The 24,675-nt window shown below is 46.2% G+C and overlaps 1 protein-coding gene across 1 annotated transcript in view; it reads right to left on the reverse strand.

The window, feature by feature from the left end:
• The window catches only part of PTCHD1 (patched domain containing 1), a 45,610-nt gene extending 21,307 nt beyond the window's left edge, over nt 1-24,303 (reverse strand). Inside the window, exons 1-2 of the mRNA XM_054627936.2 lie at nt 23,397-24,303; nt 10,661-11,321 (exon numbers count right to left, since the gene is read on the reverse strand). Coding sequence (XP_054483911.2) covers nt 10,661-11,321; nt 23,397-23,825 — 1,090 coding nt within the window. The 5' untranslated portion in view covers nt 23,826-24,303. The remainder of the gene's footprint in view (nt 1-10,660; nt 11,322-23,396) is intronic.
• Nucleotides 24,304-24,675: the final 372 nt, after the last annotated feature.

Raw genomic sequence — 24,675 nt, forward strand, 5'->3', positions numbered from 1 at the left:
AGTATCTTCTTGGCAACAAAGTAAGAGAAACCAAAATGTTTAATAATATGCTCTCAGAATCTGCTGTATTTCACAGCTGTGGGTGGCTGTGCCCACAGAAATGCACTGTGAAGAGAAGTGTCCCCGTGCAGCACACGCTGCCTTGGTTGGTGGCTGCAGAGAAGATGTCTTCAACTGGTGCTCAGTGCTTCACACTGGGAGACCACAATGATATTCTCAGTCGTAGATCCTGCTGAAAGGCTCTCCGGGCCATTAAGCCTGCACTGAAATTGCTTAATGCACAGTCAGGAAAATGGAGTGTGTCTGGAAATCCAGCACAAGATTGAGGCCTCATTTAGGTCTTGTGCAGCACTCCCAGTCACAAAAGGGGAGTAGGTTCCTCCCAAGACTCACAGGGATCTGCTGCACCAGGGTAATTATAATAACCCAACCTTCTGGCAATGAGGGTCTGCCATAATATCCTACATTTTTAAACTGAGCTTTTGCAAATGGAGCACCCAGTCAATTCTTTGCTGTCCTGTGAAACAGTCTGTGTAGCCCTTTCTGACCTGTACTAAAAAGCACACATTTGCACAAAGCAGGCATGGACAAAATGAAATCACCCCTTCACTCTCACCCTGAACTGTGGGGACACAGTCAGCAAGGCTTGGGGTACATGGTGTACACACGCTGTAAACTCCTCAGTACTATTTTTTACCATGGCAAACAAACTAAAAAGAGCCAATATTTAAGAAAACAGGACAAGTCACAAGCTAATTTTAAAACTATGATCACATATTACATATATATATATATATAAACCATGATGACATATAACTATTGAAATGAATATCTTTCTACATATAAATCTCTATCTTTGAAGAAATACATGCACGTACACAAGACACACATAAGCATTCTGTAATTTTTCTATCTATTTAAGGGGTAAAGAAACAAAGAGAATGAGAAATATTTTAATTAAGTAGAATTAAATAATGCCTTGGTGTTCATATACCTAGACTTCTTCACAATACCTAATCAGTGATGGTGGTAACATGGTTCACTAATTTTTATTTTTGGAGTATTTTAGAGCTATTTACTAATAAAAAAAACTTACTATTTAATATTGCATTTTCAAATTATTTTTTTAAAGTATACGAAATTCTGTTTAAATTAACAGCCTCCTACTATAATGATTATACATGCAATTCAGCACTTACATGGTAAATCCTGAACAGACCCATTGATTTCAATTAAATAAAATTATTGATTTAGGTTTTGGGAGAATGATGGATGTTTTTCTTGTATTTTTCACTTTTGAAACAATGTAATATTTGAGATTTTGTTGTTACAGTGATAGCAAGAATGTCATATAAACACATTTTAAAAACAGAGATACATTTGAAAAAAAACTTGAGTGGATCTTGTATTTTGATAAGCAAACTAAGTTATAGTTCAAAATCCACTTTTATGTATAAAGAGAACATTTATTCCACTTAAAAATCAGTAAAGGGTTGTTTTGTCATTTAAATAGCAGGCTGTCAGCTCTATTTAAACGCGTCACTTGCTTTCCTGTGTTTTCACAAAAGACCTGGCAAAAGTTAAAAGTCATATTTCTTTCAGTGCAACAGAAGGAGATGTGTGTTAGCAAAGTCTGGCTTTAGCTGCTGGAATATTTGTGTCTGCATGGCTTGCTCCTCTACTGACTCCCCAGACCTGTTGCAGATGTGAACCGAAAGCATTTGAGCCAAACCTGCGCCGTACGTGCAGCTCTGAGCTTCTGGAGCAAGCACCAGGGAGCACCTGACTCTGTCTGGCCTCCAGAGGATCTGCCTGCCCCAAAGTCCTCCCAGGAATGCCTCTTCATCCTCTTTAGCTTGGAAACAGCAGGAAATCTCCCAGGAAGCAGAGTGCCCTGGGCTAGCTGTTTTTTGAAGAGAGAGGGAGAAAGCTGCAAGGAGGAAGACAAGGGAGGAGGGCAGGGGTCTGCTCACCACTGCTGCTGGCATGGGGTGTGTGAGCTCACCAGGGGAGCTGTCCAGGATGGGAGGGTGCCATGCCAGGACAGGTACAGCTGGCAAGATGAATTTCCCTGTGGTGCACAAAGCTCGAGCCTCACTAGCTGAGGAGGTGGTCACACGTGGAGTTAGTCTGTTAAGAAACCTGGGCTTGTCTCACATATATGACATGCTATGACTCATATCAGCAGACAGAACTGAAAACTGATTTTCATCACTAGGTAATTTTTGGACAGGTTTTATGCATGTTGTGGAAAATAAGCATTTAAAAGTGAGAGCCTCCTGCAATCACCCATGCTAGGTTAAGGTTTATCATGTTACAGAGCAGCCAAGTGACACACAGCAAACCTCCTGAAGATGGAGTAAGGCATAGTGGGTACATTTGGGGCAAACAGGTTTTCAATCTGCTTTAAATTTCTAAGGCTACAAGATAAAATATCATTTGCTCCTAGGCGTGCTGTCCCAGTAGAACATGGGCCAGTGGAATATGAATTTGTTTACCACTCTTCAAGTTTCTCCTTTTCTGGCAAGAAAGCTACAACTGCAATATCTCAGGTGTACACTTAAATTCTCCTGTTTCAGTGATGTTTGTCACTACTCTTACTCATAATATATAGGTCAACCATTTGTGAAACAGAACGTTCAGAAAGTTGCAAAAATTCAGTTAAAGCACACCCAACCTACTATTTTTACTGATTAAAAAAAATAAAAATTACAAGTTTGGAATTAGCTTGGGCTTTTCACAAAGCATCCAGACTTATTCCAATTTAGTTAATTCACCACTGGATTCTCTGCCAGAGGTTTCATGACCTGAAAATGACTGGTCCCCTCTCTGCATACCTCTAGGCTACTGTCTATCTGGGGAATGTCATTTATTTGAAGCTCACAACGTGCACCATCTCTCCTGCAGCCAGACCTAAAATGAAGTCACATCAGTTCCTGCTGATGTTCCCCAAGTCCTCATTGACCACCCAGGCCCAGTACATAAAGTGTACCACAAAACAAATATATATATACACACACACACACACATTCTACATGTAACTATAGAGACAAGATTCCTTTCTTTAGCCTCTGAACTTCCAGTAAATTCTCATATATGTGAAAGTTTCTCTTGAGGGACATCACTACTTGAAGAAAATCAGGATGTCAGTGCCAAACTCTTGGCTCCTGTGACTGTTTGGGACACCTCTGACAAAGCCCTTGCATGCACTGAGTTCCTTGCAGTTACAGGAATGCAGACAGTGAAAGTGTAACAATTTTCTGTTACTCTTTGCATAAACTAATGCTGATTGAAACACTGCATCACCTGTAATACACTTTTCACAAGTGTATATTGGAACACCAAAAGTGAAGAGGAAATGGCTGTACAGCACTTGGTTTCAACGTTAAGATGTTCTCTGGACTGACTTCCTATGGATACGGCTCCTGTCTTCCAACAAACATTGTAAATTATCTGAGTCATCAGCAGGGTTCTGAAGCCAAGAAGCACAACTGTGTGCAGGGATTTCACTGGGCTTTGTGCTGCTGAAGGGGGAACCTGGACACCATGTTGGCTGTGTGTCTGTCCTGTGTGCCAGCTGCAAGCTCTACCTGCTGCTTTCCAACCGCTCAGGAAAGGGCTGGGGTCTGAAACAGTCTGCACCACTTGTTTTTCAAGTCTATTTCTTCACAGTGGTTTCTGTGTTTGGGTTCCTTAAGGGGCTGGAGACATCATCCTTCAGGAGGAGAGCTGGAGTGGGGAAGACCAGCAGGTGAAGGAGGTGATTAATCAGCTCCACCTTGGGTGGAAAACGCTGACTTTGGTGAGAGGACTAATTGGTACATTGAATGAGGAGGGGGGGCCTGGGAACCTACTTCTGCTCTTACTCCCTCTTCCACATGAGGAACAGAAATGCTTGAAGGACTGCAAAAGATGCATGGCTGCTTAGAGATGTCTTAAAATGTAAGAATCCACAATAAAAGACTGAGGGACTGAGAACAGAAAAGGGAGAAGAAAAAAGCATGATGAGGAAAGTGACATGCCTGGGATTCTGTCTGTTCAGGGTAGATAAAACCAGATAATTTTATTCATTTCTTAGAAGAAGGATGAAAGGAACAAACCACAAAATGCTTTAGGACTGTAACTGAGCTGTGCAGGGTTGAACTGGGAAAGCTGAGCAGATGGAGTGACAAAAAACCAAGTGTACTTCCAGGGCACTCTTGGAGTGCTTTGGCAGGATGAAAAAAGGAAAGCATGAATGGTGGAAACCACAAGCAGCTGAGATACAACTGCAGGGCACAGTGGGGACCTATGTGAGTGCCAAGGAAGTTGTGAAGAATATAGGGAGAATGGTGGGAGCAATGGGCCCAGCTGTGGCTGAGGAGAGGGGAGGATGAGAGAGGAGAAATTTAAAGAAAACCCAACCAAAATGGCAGAGGGGACACACTCACAGGAATGTGAAAAACAGCAGAAAAGATGAAGGAAGCTTAAGGAGACCAAAAGATGCTGAGAGTTGTGCAGGCATAAGGAAGGAGATGCCATGGCCTGGAGCAGGAAGAGGGGTGAGACCTGCTGGAGGAGGCTGCCAGCTACTGCTAAAGAGATGGATGAGATGGGAGAAATAGACATGGGGGCAGCCAGCTGAGCCAGCTGAAGGAGGACATGCTTCTTCACAGCATGAAAGGACAGCAGAGGGACAGCTGGACAGGTAGAATGAGAAAGCTTAGCTGGGGAATACAAAAACAGACTCAGTAAGCTTCACATTTTTATTAACCAACCGCAGGAAAATTGGTGGAAAAACACTGTACAAAGTCAAACATCTGGGGGTGTGTGTTACTTCTGTGTGTGGACTGAGGGGCACTGGGGAGACCTGTGGAGGGGCTGCTTCACTGCCTTTGAAACTCTCTATATGTAACCAATGTTGACTCTTCAGTTTTATTGAAAATAGCAAACACTTGGATGCTTGATAGGGAGGATAATGGATGCTTTTGGGGTGTATGAATTTGGCATTTGTTGCAACTCCCTACTAGCATGTTCTTCCAGAGAACTAAGCAGCAGCCAGGCCAGGAGCCTTACTGGCACTGAGGCACGGCACCAGTGAGCCCCAGGTACTGCTGTGTGCTGCCTGAACACCCTCAGGTTTTTGTGCTGCTTGCCAGCTGCCCTGCTGGGTTTAGTTGCCTGCTGCCTTCATGGTGCCTAACCTTCAGCAGTGCTCTCACTTGCCCTCCTGTGCTTTTCACTTCTATCATCAAACAGATTGACCTCCCCTCTTCTTCTGTTGCCTTTTTCCTTCCAATCTTTTTTCCCAACTGTCTCTGACCTCAGATTCCATCTATGGTGTTCCAACTTTTTGCATTTGGAAAGCCCCCGCACAGGTATCTGAGCTCACTTCTCCATCAGCACAGCTCTCCCCCAATCAAGCCACGTGCAAGGTGTGCCCCCAACAAATCTGTGTTTCTATGAAGTGACTGGAGCTTCTCTGCATCTGTAAGGTGCCACTATGAGCCCTGGTTCCTCCAGGTACCTTCCAAAGTGCTCCATACCTCGCCTGCTCCTGAGCCTCCTCCGCAGCCCTGTAAGGGTGTCTCCTTCTCCCCCTGACTTTCCTCCACTTGAGACTGAACCTCAGGAGAACCCTGCCTGGGTCCTGCCTGACATGTCCACCTGCTCCTTCCCACTCATCCCTCCCTGGATCTCTCTGCTGACTGCTTTTCCTTTCTCTCAGCCCAGAAGGGGCATGCTGCAGGGCGGGATGCGATGGGGGTTGTAAGAAGGGGTTTTCATTTGCCCGTTTTTGCTGAGTTTCACACACGGCTGCCTATCATTTCCTTTTACAGTGTGCTACAAGCTGAAGCCACTCTCATAACTTCTACCTGGTTTTCCCCTGCCAGCATTGGAGGCTAAATATAAGCTCAGGGAGCTGGCCCTGAGTCCCTGCCCATATCTGGCAGCGCCCGGCGTTCCAGCGCGGTTTCACAGAGCCGATGCTTTTCACGAACTTGGCAGCTGAAGAGAGCCACTTCTCCCCGAGTAAGCTGTATCCATTTCTGAAGGAACAGCAAACACATTGCTAGTTTGCAGTGCAAAGGGCTATGTTGCAATTTTCTTTTGAGTGCCTAGGTTTCCACTCTGCCTCTGGGAAGGGAAAAAAAAGTCATGCCAAAAACTTGTTCAGACAGCGCTGGTTGTTGTCCAATGATTTGTTTGGTAACACTGTGATTTTTTGAGGAAAACATTATTTTTAAAGGTTTGGCAGTTTTTAAACAGCATTTAATGTGTAAAGGAAACTTATGATGGATATATTAGCATCTGTGCCAGACCAAACATCTGTAGTTTTTAATGAAGAAGGCAATAGGAAATCAGAATTTTAATTCTGTTTTTCAGCTGACACTATAAATCAGCTATTTTAAACCCAAACTAGTTGTAGAATTAATTTTTTTTGGTTCCTGTGGTCAAAAATGAACATCCCTAATTCAGCAAAGTATTCACAAGATCTAGACATATCAGCAAACTTGTCCTTAAATTACTTGTTTGCACACTGATAGATGTAGATGGCAATTTGAAAAAACCACAGAGACATAAGCTAATTCATACTATGTCCAGACAAATGGTGGGAGCCTGCTAATTTTCCCAGGGTTTAGGCTTCACTTTCAGGTTGGAAGTACCTGTGTTAACCTATAACTGGAGAAGAGCAGTTCCCAGTTTGACTTGACAAGATATCCCAGGAAAAGAGTGGCTGCAGCCAGCCTGGACTCTGCTGCTTCACCCCAGCCATCAGTGGGGTTCAGGCCAGCCCCAGCCATGGCCTCTCACAGCTGGACCTCCAGGCACCAAAGGGAACCTTCACTATTTAGTATCTGCTGGGGAAGGGGGTCTCTGGCAACGTTTCTCCCAGCTTCAGTTTTTGCCACTGAGTTAGAAATCAGGGACAGCAGAAAGGAAACCTGCCTCACCATAAAAATTGTCACAGTAATGACATACTCAGACTATGTAGAGTCATCTTTTGTAAGATGGGTCATAGTAATCTGCCTTAATCAAAAGTAAAATAAATTAGAATAAACTACCAAGATTAAAACCAAAGTATGAAGTGTTTAAACTGGCATGTCATATTTAACAGGTGGAGTAGGCAAAAGATATTCCTGCCTACACTTACACAGCCTGAGCTTAAGACTGTAATTTGGTAAGTAATGGTAATTTAGTAACTTTTTAAATTCCCTGTTGATGCAAAAGCTGAGGATTCAACATCTACAGAGGCTGGTACCCTTCACTGTAGCTTGTTTGTTCTTGGAAATGGCTGATGAATAAGGGATGTCAAAGAAAACAGGATGAATGGAAGAAGTATTACAAAGCACTTTGATCAGACTATTTTCCAGACATACTGCCTATATTTTTAGACTGGGCTTGTGACTGGACAACCTATTCAGAAAGTAATTCTTGAAAATATGAAAAGGTTGATAATTGCAAAACATTGCTGACCAGCTAATACATCTTGGAGACAGTGATGGTCTCCAGATAAACTTATTGAGGAGAAATGGTGTGAAATAAACAAGCTATAATTCAGCAAGGACAGGGGCAAACTTCTACATGTTGTTTGGAATAAATGGCTGTGAAAACAGGGTAGAAAGCGACATGAAGGATCTGTGAATTACCATGTACCACCAACCAAATGCCAACCATTTCGTACTGCTGAGAAAAAAATTAATGACATATGGCGATGTATGAACAGCAGTGCCATATGCAAGATGTGAAAAATCCTCCTCCTACTCTACGTGCTGCTGAAAGCCTCAGTCTGAATCCTGTGCCTGGATTTAGGAACCACACTCCATGGAAGATGTGGAATGGTCAAAAGTAAGAAAATTGCTGGAAGTCTGGTAAACAGACTGAGTCTGAGGAAAGCTGGGATGAAAAGGAAGAAGACTGGGCAAGTGAGAGTGGTACCAAATATGCAAAGAAAAAGAAAATAAATTATTTTCCAGATGCAATGGATAAGTAAGGAGGACAGCTAAGTCACAAAAGGGGAACTCAGGTTAGACATGATGCAAATGCTGTAGTGGTTGTGCAGTGAAACATAGGAGGAAGTAGTCCAAGGAGGAGACAGAGTGCATGATGAAAACTATTTGTTATGAAAGATGTAATCTCATCCTGTGTCAAATGATGTCTGGAGAGTGTCCCCCCGCCTCCGCAACGCTGATGAAAAGTTAAAAATCCTCAGCTGCTATAAACCAGGGAAACTTCATTAATGATGTATACCAGTAAAGGGGCTGTGCCTGAAATGTGTCCGGTGTAATCATTTTTTCTATCTCATTTCTGCTTTTAGCCATGAGATTATGAGTAATAGATACAGGGCTACGTCGTTAGCCAGAAATCCTTTAGCTTTCTAAAGGTCAGTTAATCTATGATCTAATCTGACGGTCACTGGAATTAAGTGAAGCAGTTCAGCGGGCTGTAATGGAGGCTCTTGGTGTCTGTAGCCTTCAGTTGCCTTGACTTAAAACATCCTTTATAAGCAAAACAACATCCAGGTATGAAATACATCTCCAAACGCATGAATCTTGCCTTTGTACTTCAGAAACAAGAAAAAAAAAAGGCCAGCTTGCCTTTCTAGCTATCTGCCAGCTTAAAACAGTTCCCATTAAAAACTCCAAAATGCTGTCAGTGCCTTCTGTTCACCTGTTGATATTCCCATCCCTTGGGAGATTTTATGCAGCTGGGGAAGCGGGCAAGATTTACACAGACTTGGCTGCTCTATCTTGACTTGTTCACAGTGGGAGCTGAGCTGCCCTTTTAAGAGTGGAATACTTCAACCAAGCAAGAGCAAAAAAAAAATCAAGAAAAAGAAAAAAAAAAACCTAAAAGAAAAGCAGAATTGACTATACAGCTTGGCACTTAAAAGGAGCACTAAAATAGTCGTGAAACTTTTCATAGTTATCTGTAAGTCTTTGAGGATTTCAAGTCTCAGCATTGTCACTACTAGTAAATTAAAGATCTGAAAGGTTGTCCGAGTGAGCAGATATTTGATCCCTAAAAAAAGATAATATTTCATATTTTTGAGTCAGTTTTCCCATGTACTTTCACTTCATATGTCTGGACTTTAGACTGCTTTTCTGCTACTCTTGTAACACATCAGAAAATCCCCTCCTATCTAAAGTTACACTTAATATACACTGCTTAGTTTGAGGAATTGAATTTTATAATACATGAACAGGCATAAAAACCTACCAAAGAAACCAGAGACTCAGGTCAGAAAGATACCCTTCTTTTGACTCTGACTTTCTGGTGCTGCATTTCCTCTAGATTACAATGTAGTTTAATTTTCACGGATGTCATCTGAAAATGACAGCCGATGTAATGTAGCTGGATTCTGTTTGTCACTGAATATATTCTGTATGTTAACTGGTAGTGTGATGCACTGAGGCATACTCTTTAATTAAAGTGCAACAATACCACAGTGCAGCAGCACTACAGTACCAGCACAGCACAGGAACCCGGTGCTGGATATAAAAATAGCTGTGCTCAAAACGTGTCATATCACTACATGATGTGACTAAGTCAGTGGAGACACTCTTACACTTGAAACCTGAAGGATTACTGAACACTGATTTTCAGCTGAGGAAGCTGTGATCAAATCAATGCATGTATTATTCTCCACAAATGAATAATGGCGTGAACAAGGACATATTAAACACCTACAGTGCACAAAGCTTTTCACACTGGTTATGAACCAAAAACAAACAAAGAGGCTGTGAACTCTCCAGAGCTCTCGTTTTGTCTCCCGTGAAGTCCTCCTGCCCCTTTGGGTACAATATGCAGAATTCCCACAAATGCCCTGGTGCCAGCAGGAGAGGGCTCTGACTTTGGTCTGGGAGAAGTCTGTGACCAGACTTCTGTCCTCCCCTTTCCTACCCTTGATGAGAACAAAACAAAACAAACTGGAACCACTCCATACTCCACAGTGAGTGAAGGTGGTACAAAACCCAGGGAGATAAAGATGTTTCTGCTGGCACAGGAGCCAGGGAACAACCAGTGCCCCTCCCTCCATAACCCTCTGCCATGGGATGTGCTGGTGCTGAGCTTGCAGGTCCATCCCTGACCAGGGGTACCTGTCCCAGTTCTCACCCCAGGACTGTGAAACTCTCCCTACACTTGCTCATCCAACACAAGGACTTCTGGAGAAATGCAACCCAGAACCAACCACTGCTCTGATCCCACAGGGAGACACCTGCCAAGCCAGGACAGCATTGCTCTGGTCTCCAAAGGAGCCAGCACTCCCTAAATGTCCAACATGGGCAGCCCTTTGATTTGCCAGCACAGCTGATGCTGTCGGTGTTGCATGGGGACCACTGCAAAGGTCTCCCTCCAAAACCAGAATCAAACATCCACAGAGAAGCAGCAGCTGGGCTCCCTCTCTGCAAAAGGCACGGCATTTGCACATCCTTGTTCCTTGCTACTGCACAGGCTCCACATCCCACAGCCTTTTGCTATGCCATACTGGAGCCCCAGGCATGATTTTAACGTCCAGGCACCATAAAAACAGTTTAGGAAAAGAGGCAGTGTGGATTTGGCATGGGGTAGTGCTGCAGGAATGAGACAACAGGAGCCATGCAGTGATGCTTGTCTGCTTGCTGGGAAATGCATCAGGGAGGCACAAACACACAAAAGAGAGAGAGGAGATAGTTACCTAACATGACGAAGGGGATTCCCAGGAAGGTGGAATTGTATTTCCCACCAGTGAGATTGATGATCCCAGCAGCAGTCAGGGTGGCAAGGGTCACTGTCAGCAATCCCAGCAGGCCAAGCCAGGGTTTGCTGCGGACACAATCCTGCATGGAGCAGCAGAGAATGGCCAAGGTGACCACAAGGACCAAGCTCGTGATCAGGTAGCGTTCTGACACCCTGCTCGTCTTCTGGAAATCCTCCTTCAGCGAAGAGGAAGTGAAAGGATACATTTTGATTTTCCTGTTGGATTTCTGGAAAAGTTCAACAGTGTCACAAAAAATGGATTCCCACTTCTCTGCCACCATGTCATTCAAGGAGTTGATTGCCTGCAAGTAGTAGGTGAGCTGAATGGCTTCTGCAGACTTCACCCGGTCCTTGCTGTGCACAGTAACCCCACCGAGCTGATGCCCATTGTACACTTCCCTGCCATCCTTTAAGTGAGTAATCGGGTAAGTGATTGCAAAATTAGTTCGATTAGAAGAACGAGCAGCCTTTAATTCCTCCAGTACATGCACTATGTCGTCCACTATGCATGTCTTGTCATTGTTCAGGATACATATATGGGCAAACGTGTAATTGAAACCAGGTCTTTGAACTTGGATCCTGGTCACTGCAGAGTGCAACTACAAGGGAAAGAGAAATCACACACGTTATTCACCAGTTCATCTCGTGCAGCAGCAGCCAGAACCACAGCAGTTCCTCACCGCCGTCCCCTTGCTATTGATCTAAGCAACAACAACAAAAGTTCTGGTGACTGCAGTATTAATAGCACACTCATTGCAAAAAAAGAAAAGAAAAGGAAACATGCATCAAATCAGCAGTATTATTCCCCTGTGTCCTTTGCTGGTAACTCTGGCATAATGTGATGTCCGTATGTGCCACGTGCAGCAACTCAACAGGTCCAGCTAAAGCCCAACCACGTCCAGGGACACTGTTGTGCTCAGAATTGCCCAATTACTCTCTCAAGAGACCAACCTGAAGTACAGAAGGCAGAAGAGCACCGTGAGCAGGTGTGCCACCTGTGCAGGATGCACTGGCAGCCTGGCAGCGCAGGGGACCAGCGCAGGCCACAGCTGCATGTCCTACCTATAGAGACTGCTGGCACAGCAGGGAAAAGAGATCTGGCAATAACTACTTTGCCCTCTTTTCTCTTCCCTCTTTCCCCCATCAAATCCTCAGTAGTCTGAGCGCAGGAAGCAATGGCAGAGACAGACACTGGTTTTCTCTCGCTCACTCTGAGAGGTTCTATTAATTAGTGAGGGTGCCCTAACTTTAGGGTTTGTAGGTTATTTAGGTCTAGCAGCTCTTAGTGCACCTTCTTTTTTGTTTCTCATCCTTCTGAAATTTGCCATGACTGAGCTCTGACGCCAAAAATATTTACTTATTTTTGAGCATCAGAAAGGCAGAAAAAAATACCATCTCTTGAAAAATACAGAAAACTATTGCAACCTTTTCTGAATCCATTTTAATTAACATAGAAGAAACAAGAAATTTAAAATATGGCAAAAGAAAAGCTCTAATAGGCTAGGGTTACAATGTTTTTCAAAAATAAAATATTGAGTTTGCTAATGTGTATCACTCTGATGATAAACACTGTTTAATAAATAGAAGAGAGTGTACAGGAGCGCAGTAGAGTTTATACACCCTTCTGGGGGCAAAGAAAAAATTGTCTAATAATCCTGGCTAACCTCCTCTATCTGATGAAAGTAAAGAGTCATAGTGACTTTTGTGTGGTATCTGAGACTTATTTGCAACACCCCACCCAGCCACCCTTCCCCCTCCTAATTTATATGCTACTATCAATCTGATTGTTTTGTGATTCCATTGCACATTCTGTGATGGGTATAAATTTCATTATGTTGCCTCCATTCCACAGAATAATATAACATCATATAGACAAAGATTACGACATTCCTATATTCTCATCGTGTTTCTCTAGCAGCTTGGGGGTGTATTTTTCCACCTTTGAGTAGTTTTAATTTTTTTGACAAAAATAACAGTTCAATACTGACATTAGGAAGATAACTTTGAGAAATGAACTGAACTAACAAATCTTTTCACAGTACTATGAGAACATGATATTTTGCTTCTCACCTGGCCATGGTGAGAAGCAAAATTTTCCACTGTGGTGGGAGAAAAAATGTAACTGTCTGTGCAACAGATTAGGGTCTTTTGCACAACTTTCTTCTAAAACAAAACAAAAAAAAAATATTTGCAGGAACATGACAAAGAAATTAACCTCTATGTGGAATACTTCTCATCTTTTCAGTTTGGAGTTGCAAAGTTCCGCTGTTTTGGGGTACAAATTCTATTGTACATGACTACAGTTTGAGGAAAATGCCCTGATTTACCAGATCAAAGACAGATATCTGATTTTAATTTTTTTGCAGTGGGAGCTACTTAATGGTTTTCATTGATAACAGCTATAAAACAAGACATCACATAAAGAATCGCAGCTGAGGGAAACCAGGAGGAATAGAAGGAATTTCCTGCCTTTATTAGATTCACAATACAACTCCTTCAGAGAGGATCTATGGAGTGACACAAAGCAGAAGAAACTAAACTGACATGCAACTTTTATCAAACAGTGTGTGTTGCTATTTACCCACCCTGCCTCACTGCAGCTTTTGCTTCCTCCCACATCTGAAGCACTTTCTTCTAATATTTAGGTTATAAAATAACCTCATCTATTACTTCATCTTTAGTGAAATGCTAGAAGCCAAATGTCACACCTAAAATCCTCCTTTCCTCCTGGAAATGATCATTCCAGGCTGCAGAGCTTGTTCTGCAGCAGTGGCCTGGTGCAGCAGTGGCCTGGTGCTTCCGAGACCGTGCTGGGCTGGAGTGGGCGCTGCATGGGCACGACCTGCCCATCCCACCTCTCAGCAATGGGGCTTTGGGGAAGACAGGGAAGCAGGCAGACAGCTCTGTGTCCTGGCACATCCTGGCAGCTGAGCAGCCCCCAGAGCTGGCTGCAAGCTTGTACAGTTTAGAGCAGCTATGAGATATATTCTGAGCTTTGCCAATGGCCACAATGTTTGGTCTCAAATTGGCGGCAAACAGCCAAAGAAGAGGAAAGCTTGCCATTCCCTCCATCCCAACAAAGGATGCTGAGAACTGCACCAGCATGCCCAAGGATTCAGCACTGGGAATTCTGACCCAGACTTTCCTTCTCAAGACAAACACAACACTTTATCTGCACTTTTTTCAGACCTGATGCTAGGAAAGCCCTCTGCTGCCTCAGTGCAGGGCAGGGTGTGCTGCAGCATGGCTGCAGACTCTCTCCTTTCTCCCTTTGCTTGCCTGTGGCAGCCTGTGAGCCACAGGATGCTGCCTCCTCCCTGATGAGAGCTGCAGTCCCATGGCACTCTCCTTTCTGCTGCCATGCTGGGAATTCAGCTGTGCCACAGTCATAACCCTGGGTGAATGGCTTCCACAGAAAACAGAAGCTCCAAGAGCTTACAAGGGCACATCCTGTGATTGCACAGTCTTGCACAGTCTGCAATTTGGCTTACCTGTGGTACACCAGGAGGTCCCCCAGGAAACTTCAGTCTGATGGTAAGGGCTGTTGTGTGATGGGGACAACATTAGCAATTGCTAATGCATAATGCATATTGCACTCCTCAGAGCAGAGGTTTCTAATAGCAAGTAACCATTTAACTTGGAATAAACATGGCACCTAGTCCTGGGACAAATGACTGACTACCAGATCCTCATTTATCCAGCTGTTGTTATCCTTACTGATCCTATTAGGAGAAAGGGAAATTTAAAGGAATAACAAAATCTGAATGAATGGTTCTTCCTGAAGGATGCAGTGCTTGCTCATCACTCCCAGCTTTTTCAGCTAGCTAACAGTGCAAGGAACCAAAAAGCAGCTCACTGCTGAGATGCCAGAGCACTGCAGCATGAGAACTGCACAGCACCACCTAAGCTCCCTCACCACCGTGGCACACTGAGTGTTCAGACATGAAAAAATAACATCCACTTCTTCCTTCTGCCATGGTTTAAACAGTGACCATTACTTGGATTTCCCCTCTCCCTTCCGAAAATGGTATTTATGTGTCCTGCACCACCTTAGAGATTTCTAGAACTGTGTTTTCCTTTAGTCTTTAGTCATTTGCATTTGGTAACATCTTGGTCTTGGTCTTTGCTTACTTTAAGTCCCATGCTCACTTGGTTGTTTATTTTAGACAGAGAGGAATGAGGGCTTCAACACGGAGACAAATCCCTTCCAGCAAATATCTCCAGGTGAGGGCTGTACTGGTCTCACACCTCCCCACCATGCCATGTTTAAGCCTGTGGCACAGCTGACAGATGAGAGGTGGTGAAATTGCACTTCCCTGCCAGCTGGTTCCGTCCATGGGCCCAGGAGGGGACGCCAGGAAGCAAAAATCCTTCCACTTATCTTGGGCTATGCCATTTGCACCAGGGCCTCAGAGAGCCATGGCTGGAAGTTCTTCAAACTGTTTTATTTTTGCTGGTCCTCCTATCTCTGCTACCAGCACAGAAAGACAGGTGCTGGGAACCAGAGCCCCTCAGTAGGGTCAGTTTGGGTGCCCTGGGATGGCCAAGCCCCACACTGGGCTCTATGAGCCAGCTCTCCACTGTTCAGAGCTTGAAACAACTTTCAGCAGTGCCATCAAAGCTGAGCCTGAAGGCAAAAGGGTTGTACTTGGAGATGTATGGTCAGGACAGAAAGGAAAGCTTGTTTTTATTCTTAAGTCCTTGCAAAAGATGCAGGAAGCTACAAGAAGGGGTGAGAAAAACCTGTACCCCTTTGCTTTGTCGAAAAATCCTTTAATTCAAAAGTGAGAAGGTATTACCAGAATTTTGTTAATTTAATCAGGTAGCAAAGAAGTCTGCAGCCTCCCTGTGAAGGAAACAGATCCCTTCCCAGCAGGGATGGGTTAGAAACTGCTGATTCATCTGCACAATGGTCCAATCCCAGAAATCCTTTAAACTCATATTACATAATTTCCTACCCCAATCAAATCTATGGGCAAAGGGGATGAGGACCCAAGCACCGGTGTCCCACTTGGATCTCACCTTGCTGGTGGCACAGCTTTGCTCCTAGGGAAACTCCACAGTGACAGCCACAGCAAAATGCAGTGGGACCATTCAGTCTTTAACAAGCTCCCATGCCCAGCTCATGAAAACACATCCTGACTCTCCTGGAAGCTGGGTCAGTCACAGACACCATTTCTAATCACAAGGATGTGTACAGCTCCCTCCTGCTTATCATATATACCTCAAAAATATGTTTGGTTTTGCTGCTGAGCAGTGATATGTGGTGTTTATAGAGGACATAACTCATTGTAAGGACTTGACTATACTTTGTACTTGACATACAGTCAATGAATGGCCAATGAGACAAAACTAGCTAGATATATGGATGTCCTCCTGCACTGCCAATGATCTGGCAGGCAGACGTGTTTAACTCTCAGGAGCATCATCTTTGCAAAGCCGTATTACTTTGTTGTTGCTGCTATTATTTGACTTATTTAGTCTTGCAGTCTCCATCTGATGGTTCAAATCCAATATTAGCTTTGCTTTTCCGTGTTGCCACTCTTAGAATATTTTTGCTGTCATTTTCACCAAGTCTGTTTTTTCTGAGTCCTGGAGCCTGAAGTATTGCCATTATTTTAATCACAGCTTTCATTAAAAAAAAAAAATAAAAGAAAAAAGAAAAAAATTCTAAACTCATGATTACAGAGGAAAGACTGAGAAGGCTCTGAACTCATTACCTATTACTGTTTAAAATTTTATTACTGTATTGGATTCAAGACTGAAAAACTAGAAAGCAGGATGAAGACAATAATTTTAAATATACACTTCATTTTTATGAGATGCTGGTTTACTCTTTTAGTAATTTTTACAGGTAACTTGTGCCAAGGAAAATGAAGAGGAGAAAATGCCTTTAATGGATAGCTATAAATTTCTCCAGTTCTTCTATGATCTCAGTAATCTCTGGCATTTCATACCTTTGCAGTGTACTTTTTTATTCACGTCAAGAGGTGGCCTCAGTCAAAACGTAAAAAGGTTATGAGAGGGAAAAGACTTGCACAGCTTCCAGCTTATTTTACAAAAAATCCCCACTGTGGGTTCTGCAGATAGGGGCAGAATTAAACTTTCAAGAGTGCATTTTCATCAGAAGGTGCAGAGAGGGAGGACAAAGCACCCCTGGCCAGGCTGTGCCCTGCTGTCAGTGCGAGACCGTGGGTCCAGGGTAGGGGTTCAGGTGGGCAGTGGCCTCCTGACCATGCCAGCCTAGCAAGGGGTGAAGAGCCTGCACACAGCCAGCAGAGGAAGCCAACAGATCCTAATGGCTCGGGATAAACATTAGAAGTCACAGCTGGAGAGCAAGCAGCAAGGATTGCTCTGAGTAGTTTGGCTCTTTTTCTCAGTCCTACAATCAGGTCTCCTGAAGAGACGCTAAGATATTAATTATGCACGGGATTTATTTTTGCAACTAATTTTTTCAGCTATCAAAAACACAAGGATTTATCTTTACTCTGAACAATTTTCAGAAAAATAAAATCTAAAAATTGTTCAAACGACAAGTCATCAACTGAGGGACGACTATTAGTGATGGGAGCGGCAGATGTGCGTACATTTACATTTCCATCTGTCTTCTTGGTAGCTACAGAAAATCGCTAGATATGATTTTTCTTTTCTTATCTGAAGTGGAGAAGCTTTTCTAATCAATACCATCTTAATTCTGACACCTTGTAAATCTGCCTGAATTTGTTCCACCAAAGGCCACTCTGTTTTTTGGGCTGACTGCTGCTGGATGACAGGACACCTGGGCAGCAGAAACCTCTCCGCGCAGCCTGGTGTGCGGCAACAAGATCAATTTTTCATGATGGGGAAAAAAGAATAAAACTTCGCTCCTCTGTCTGATCTTGCATCAGTTCCACCACGGGTGGCTTTCTCCATGCACTTCAGATGTCTCCATGAACACCCTTCCATCTTTATACTGCTTCTCAGGGGGCTCTTGCCAAGCAGAAGCCTGAGGAACAGCCTCTTCTGCGCTGCAGGGAAACCTTAATAGCTGCAGGTTCACAGCCCACGGTCTCAGTTAACAACTCGGCTCCTCCTTCTGTCTTTCAATAAGAAAGAGGGGGTTCTCTGGCAGTAAACCCCAATTTAAAGGCAGGGCCTTGACCCAGCTTTTAGGAAGTACAAATGTGGTCAGTGGGGAGGCCTGGCAGCTCTCCCTCAGCCCTGTGACACTGCCTGGGGGTGGCCTGGTCCCGGTGGCTGTGACGCGCAGATCATCCGCACATCCCTGGCCTCGGATGCCTGTCCTGCCCCCTTGTGTGCTCTCCCTGAGGGGGGATGCTCCCAGCACACACAACACATCCAGCCACCTACTGAAAACACCTGTCCTCCATGTGTTCTGCTTGCTAGAGGGGAAGCAAAGTCTGACCTTCCAAGGCAGGAAAGGCAAGGCAACACGGGGTGCTGGGCATTCCGAGCACGGCTGCTCGGCTCGCAGGGTGGTAGGGAGCATCACACCATGGAGTGAAGCAGGAGGGAGAGCAGAGGGGCCCTGTCCTGGCTGGTGCTACTGGAGCAGGGCCAGGGGGTGGTGGGCACCAGGGGGATGTGATTGTCCTCCCAGGCACAGGCAACTTTATGACTTCTGCTCCAGGCGCTGCCCAGTGCCTGCGGGAGAGACCAAGCTCTCTTGCCTGCAGGAATCACTCTGAGGAGCTGCTGCTGCTGACACTGGGAGCTCAGGGGGGTTTCTGCACACACTTCCACACTGTCCTTGCAACATGCTATTTACCTTCCCTCTTCCTTGGCTGTGCCTGGATCTTACCTGCGTATCTTAATTCTCATCTGTTTTCGCATAAGATACATTTTAGCCCTGCAGCATTGTGCTGCTATGACAACAGGCTTGCACTTCTGCTGCTTTCACACCCTTGTTTTTCTTGTATTAGGACTCTTCCCCTCATCTTACAGCCTTGCTCTAAAGACATGACTTCATCCTTTATTTTGTTTTCAGCAGAATGCACTGTGTGCTCTATTGCCTGTTTCTCAAGAAGTGTTTTTAGTGCCTGAGCTACCCTGAGAAGGTGGAGACCTACTACATCCATTGCTAGATCCACAGCTGACTGCCCATGTCCAGGCATTCAGGAGTAGCCAAAAGTTTCTAAAAAAAGGATACCTTTTGTTATTCAGGATTGCAACAGACCCAGCTTTCAATCACAACCCACTTCCACTGACTTTGGAAATAATGGTTAAAGTGTGCCATGTTTGTACAGCAAAGCAATTGGGAATACCACAGACAAGGGAACGTGGTTATTTCTAAACAAGGTTGTTTCCTCCACGAATTTCCTCACACGTACAAAGTAAGTGAGGAAATCCGTGAGGACCGTAGACAGAGCGTGCCAACACACACGTTAACAGGAACAGAATAATTAAGGAGCAGAGAGAGGAAATAAAACCCCAACAAGTATGAGGTCTGCAAGATTTTGGAGCTAAACTGTTTTGTTCTGCAGCAATCAGAAGTTCTGAAGTTCTTAAATAAATGTGTCCTTAAACAGAAATACCTGACTTTACTTCATTTGTGTGTACAAATACATATTTAGTCAGTTACCTAGATCAAATAATGGCCAGTTTAGGAGACAAGCAATCTATAAGCACTACAAATCTGTAGTTAGTAAAGGTTTCTTTAAGAAAAAAAACCCTTGTCATCTACAGATTTTTATAGAAGGAAACTGCAAATACAATCCCCTTCAGTAAGGCGTGTTACATTTCAATCCCTTTTCATCTTTATGTCTTGATATCTTTAGTGGAGTTTTGGCCAAAAAAATATTAGTACTGTGTTATTGTTATAAACACAGTAATGGAAATGGAAAGAGAATATTTTTCTGCAAAAAAGGTAAATCTTTAATTTAAAAAAGTCTTTAGTATGGTGCAGTTAACTCACTGTAAGCATATAGGAATAAACAGAATCAGAAGGATCGGTGTGTCAAATTCTAAGTTACAATGTATTTTCTGAGGTTCAAAAATCTGTCTAGGTCTGTATTCCCATGAGTTTGTATAACTTTAACCTAACAAGTCTCTCGCTGCAAGTGAAAATATCACCATGAAATGATAGGGGGGCTGTTCTAACACTATTTTTAGGTGGGATTCTAGGTTTTTTTAGAGAATTTCTACAGGCTTTATATAATCATCTGAACCTCTGCATGATGGTCCATACCAAGTATCCCAATTATTTTTGCTTTTCTAAGCACTCTTTGGAAATACAGGGGTAAAAGGACACTTTCTTCAATTAGGGGTTTTTCCCTCCTGCCTCTCTCTCTCAAAAGACAAATCTTGAGGGAGAAATGTCCTGCACAACAACAGCACAGGATGCCAGTTCCCTATGCTCAGCTATAGAGCAGGTACTGCAGCAAGTAAAATTTCATTATTGTCCTCCCACGATATCTCAGTCTCAGGATGCATCTCTTCCATATCTGAGATTCTACCAAGGCTTTTTATTGGAACACCTATTCAAGACCAGAGACTGAGGATATGTTTAGATTTCTCCCTTCTGCAAATGACTATGGCAGCTGGAAATGCAATGTTGGGATGGCAGGCCTAGAATGGTGTAAGCACTTACAGGGAGCCATGAGAACGATGCATAGAGATTTACACAAAAATAAGAAATAAAAGAGTACTTGGCATTGTCTCAAAAGCAAAACTATTCTCTAAGGGAGCCACACACCTCTCTGCTAAGGAGGAGAGCCCCTGTGTGGAGCAGCTTGTGCGTCCAGCAGGACCTGGGGCTGTGCTGGGAGCAGCCGGCGTGGCGCTGGCAGATGTGCACTGACAGCGGGAGCCCTCCAGCAGCTCCTGCTCTGGGAGCTCTGCCTGAGCCCTGGGCTGAGCCAGGTCTGAGGCTGAGCCCTGCCCAGAATCCCCTCCCAGCCAGCAGCAAGGGATTGTGCAGCACTGGCAATGGTGACTTGTCAGTCTGGTAATGTGCCCACCAGGAACTGCACTGAGGTAACCAGAGTGTGTTAGAGATGTCACCATAACAGTATTTTCATTGACTAATGAACTGACTTGGATGTTAGACTGATGAACTTTTGACAGGACCGTCTATGTTTGAGTTTCCACCTCTCAGAGCCCAAAACTTTGTATCCCTTTACTCAGGAACAGTAACAGAAGCTGACTTCTTCCTCTGCCTAGATCAGGGAAAATCCCCTTCCTTGGCACATGACTAGGGAAGCTGTAGCTTCTCAAGGCTCATTCTTCTCCCTCTTTGGCAGATGAAGTGGGATATGGCAGGTAAGGAAACCAGCAAGATGTGCTGCAAGAGCATCCAGCATCTGCCTGGGGCAACCATCCTCCTGTGTCTCCCATCCTCCTGCTTGTGGGTGGAGATGCAGCAACAGCCATGTGGGAGGAGCCAGCGTCCAACCTGACATTTATTCCGAAGCAAAACCTCTCCCTTGGGGAGGTCATCCTCCAGAAAAGGAAAGATAAGCAAAAGCTGCTGTGTATGTTCTCTGCCCTGCCTGTACTTACATGGCAGCTTCAGAAATGTGAGTGGGATTTACTCTGTGGTTTCACCCAGGACACTTATTTACAAGCACAGTCCTTTGAGCTGGTTGGCTCTGGACTGCAGCTGGGGCTGCCTTTGCTCCCTTCTCCCTTTCATGCAACCAAATGTGTACAGGAAAGCCTTGATGGCCACCTTTTTCTTTCTCCTTCCCTTGGTGGGCCCTGTTAACATCAATTGATGTAGGCCTGCATCACCACAGATATAACAATTTTGGGAGCTAGGAGCCCTCCCTCCTGTTTTGCTGTTCTGTGGCCCATGGGACGGGCCATCCCCAAGGCTGGACAGGCAGCTGCCTGAGCCTGCCTCTGCCCACAAACAGAAGCATAATCAGGACAAGGAACTTAATCCATTCTACACAAAACATATTGGAATTAACTAGATAAGTAGAGAGTTGGAAATAATGCATCAGACACGTCTGACAATGTCTAAACAATCAAATAGCAATGGTGTTCATTAGCTCACTAAAAGAAAAAAAATTTTTTAGTGAATTCTGTCTATTAAAAATGGGGCTGTGTTAAATACTGACAGAACTTTCTAAGTTATACCTCTCTTGCTGACGTGATAAATCTTATGCAGAAGTTTGCCTGCAGAAAGATTCTGAGTATCATTTATTTGTGTGTCACTCTGCTATTGATAAAACTACACATCTCCAGAGAAAGCAGTACAGAGAAAAAATCCATTATCATTATTATTCTATGACTGAGTAAATGTGCATATACTGGATGCAATTGCAATTCACAGTGCAAGAAAACGAAGGCATGAAAATCATTTCTCTGGAGTTTTCTCATTCGCCACTAACATTGCTGTTACTGTACTTAGTGAGTCGACACTCATTAAATGTTTGCTCATTACTGTTGGGTAATATGTCAAAAAGAAAACAGAAAATACTGTGTGGCTCTGTACCACAGTTCTGTATGTGCCTACAGTGGAAATGAAATATCAATAAATTCACTGTAACAGTTATTTCATTGTTTAGCAAAGTGAGAGGTCTCCCTTAAGTCTCTTACAATAGGTGTTTGCATCTGTTTTTTCATTTTAGAAGAGACACTCCTTGAAGCGATAAAGAAGAATTAACATTGGCTTTTATATGGGCTGACAGTTTGACATTCAGAGGGAAAAAAACCCAAACCAATGCTGAAATCTTTTGGGCTTCCACAAGGCAACAGCAAAAATGTGCAGGATTGAGCTAGCCACACCTCTGCTTATTTCAAAATGTTCCTTTCCTTTTTCTTGAGTGAACTTGACCCTCTTAACACTCAAGTTTTTTGCATCTATCATCCCTGTTTTTCTTTCCAGGATTGCTCAAAACTACTGGGGCATAAACTAGAGTACCAGGTTCAAGAAAAGCAGGTTTCTGACATGTTATGATCTATAGCACAGTGAGATGTCCTGTCAGATTGTGACTTGCACACTCCGTGCTGCTCAAGTGGGAGGATGCTGCCCGCTCTAACTTGAACCGGCAGCACAGGCTGCACCATGCCTGCAGTCTACAGCTGGGCTGGATTTTCTCTTCATCTATGAAACCGGTGGTGGTGGGCTGGGAGTGGAGGAGAAAAAAACACTACCCACTAAAAATAAGCTGCTGAGTTATGTCATTTGCCTTGATGAGCAGTGAGAAGAAGGTTTTGTGGTACCCCTCTCCATGCAGAAGTGCAGTCCAGACACAGCAGCAGCCCCCCAAACCATTCTCGGCAGCCTGATAGACTGGTACCTAACTGTTTTTGAAGTTTGAGTTTATGAAAGCCCGAGACGCCCTAACTCGGGAGCACAACTGCCACGCGAGTGGAGAGACACCGAAAAAATTATTTAAGCAAGCCAGACTGCCCTTCTCGCTCACCCAAAGCAAATAAAAAGCAAAACGGGGAAAAAAGAAAAAGATGGGGGGTGGGGGTAGAAAGAAAAAAAAAAAAGGAGGGAGAGCGCGGATCCCGCGGCGCGGGCGCTCCGGGCTGGCGTCCCAACTGTTGCAGGGAGGTGACCGGGGAGCTGCGGTGGCAGCGCCCGTGCCGGGCGGGCAGAGCACGGCATGCGCGGCTGGGTCCGTGCCGGCGGGCAGGTGCGGGGAGCGGGGCGGGATGCGGAGCGCCGGGCCGGGCGGGGTAGCGATGCTCGGGGCCGGGGGACCCGCCGGGGTTACCTTGAGGATGAGATCGGTGTGGTGCTGGTCCAGCATGTTGGCCTTGCGGAAGGAGGTGATGATCACCCGGCCGTACCTCCCAGGCGTCTGCAGGTCGGAGTAGAGCCGGTGCTTGGAGCGGTTCACCGGGAAGAGGCTGTCCACCAGGTTCCTCTCGATCTTGGCCAGGCTGTGCGTGGGGGCCAGGAGGTGCTCCACGCTTTCCTCCACCTGGTAGCGGCTGAAGCTGGCGCCCAGCAGGATGGAGATGAGCACGGGTGCCGAGGCGAAGAACACCGGGTGGCTGGCGACGAAGTGGCCGAGCCGGGAGAAGGACGTCCCCAGCCCCCTGTGCAAGACCTGCCGCAACATCCTAGTGCGGAGGGCGCGCAGGAGAGCGAGCGCCGCGCCGGGGCCCCCGCAGCTCCCCCACGGCCCCCTCAAGACCATGGGGCAGCCCCGCCGGGCGCCGCCTCCCCGCCGGCCGCGGCTGCGGGGGGCCGGGGGCGGCCGCCGCGCGTGTGCGTGTGTGTGCGGTGTGTGTGCGCGCCCGCCCGCCCGTGTGCGTGCGCGGGGCGCCTCGGGCGCTCGTCCTCCCGCAACGCCGCCGTGCCCGAGAGGAGTTTCCCAGCTCCTCGGTGCCTGACTTCCCAACCCGCCGCCCCTCGCCGCGGAGCGGCGGCGCGGACCGCCGGGGGGTGCGTGTGGGGGGGCAGCCCCGCCGCCGCCCCGCCGCGGGAAGGGGAAGGGGCAAGCGCCGCTCCCCGCCCCCGCCGCGGAGTTTGCGCGGGAGCGGGGCTGCCCGCAGACTGCTGACTAATCCCCCGGCCGCGGCAGGCGAGGCGAGGCGGGGCGGGCGCGCAGAGCCCTCCGCGGCGCCCCCGCCGCCGCCGCCCTCCGCCCAGGGGCGCGGGGCCACGCCGGGCGGCGCCGAGCACGGGGCGGCGGGCGCAGCGCCGCGCCTCCCGCCGGGGCCCCCGCCCGCCCGCCGGCCGCGCTCGGGACGCCGCGGCGCGCCCCGCCCCGCCCGGCCCCGCCCGCACCGCCGCCCCCGGGACGACGGGACAGCGCAGGCTGCCCGCGGCTCCGACGGGCGGGCGGCGGGCCGCGGAACGGCCGCGCCCGGTGGAGAGGGTGTCGGGTGTGTTTCGTGGGGGGCTTTGTTGCGGGGACCCGCCGCCAGAAACGTCCGGGCGCTGCCCCCGGCCACGGGGGCCGGCCGCGTCCCGGGGTGCCCGACGGCGCGCCCCGCGGTCCCGCCGCACGGCCACCGCGGCGGCGCCGGCAGCGCGGCACAGCC

Source organism: Agelaius phoeniceus, chromosome 2 (assembly GCF_051311805.1).
Source record: "Agelaius phoeniceus isolate bAgePho1 chromosome 2, bAgePho1.hap1, whole genome shotgun sequence".
In the NCBI taxonomy this organism is placed as follows: domain Eukaryota; kingdom Metazoa; phylum Chordata; class Aves; order Passeriformes; family Icteridae; genus Agelaius; species Agelaius phoeniceus.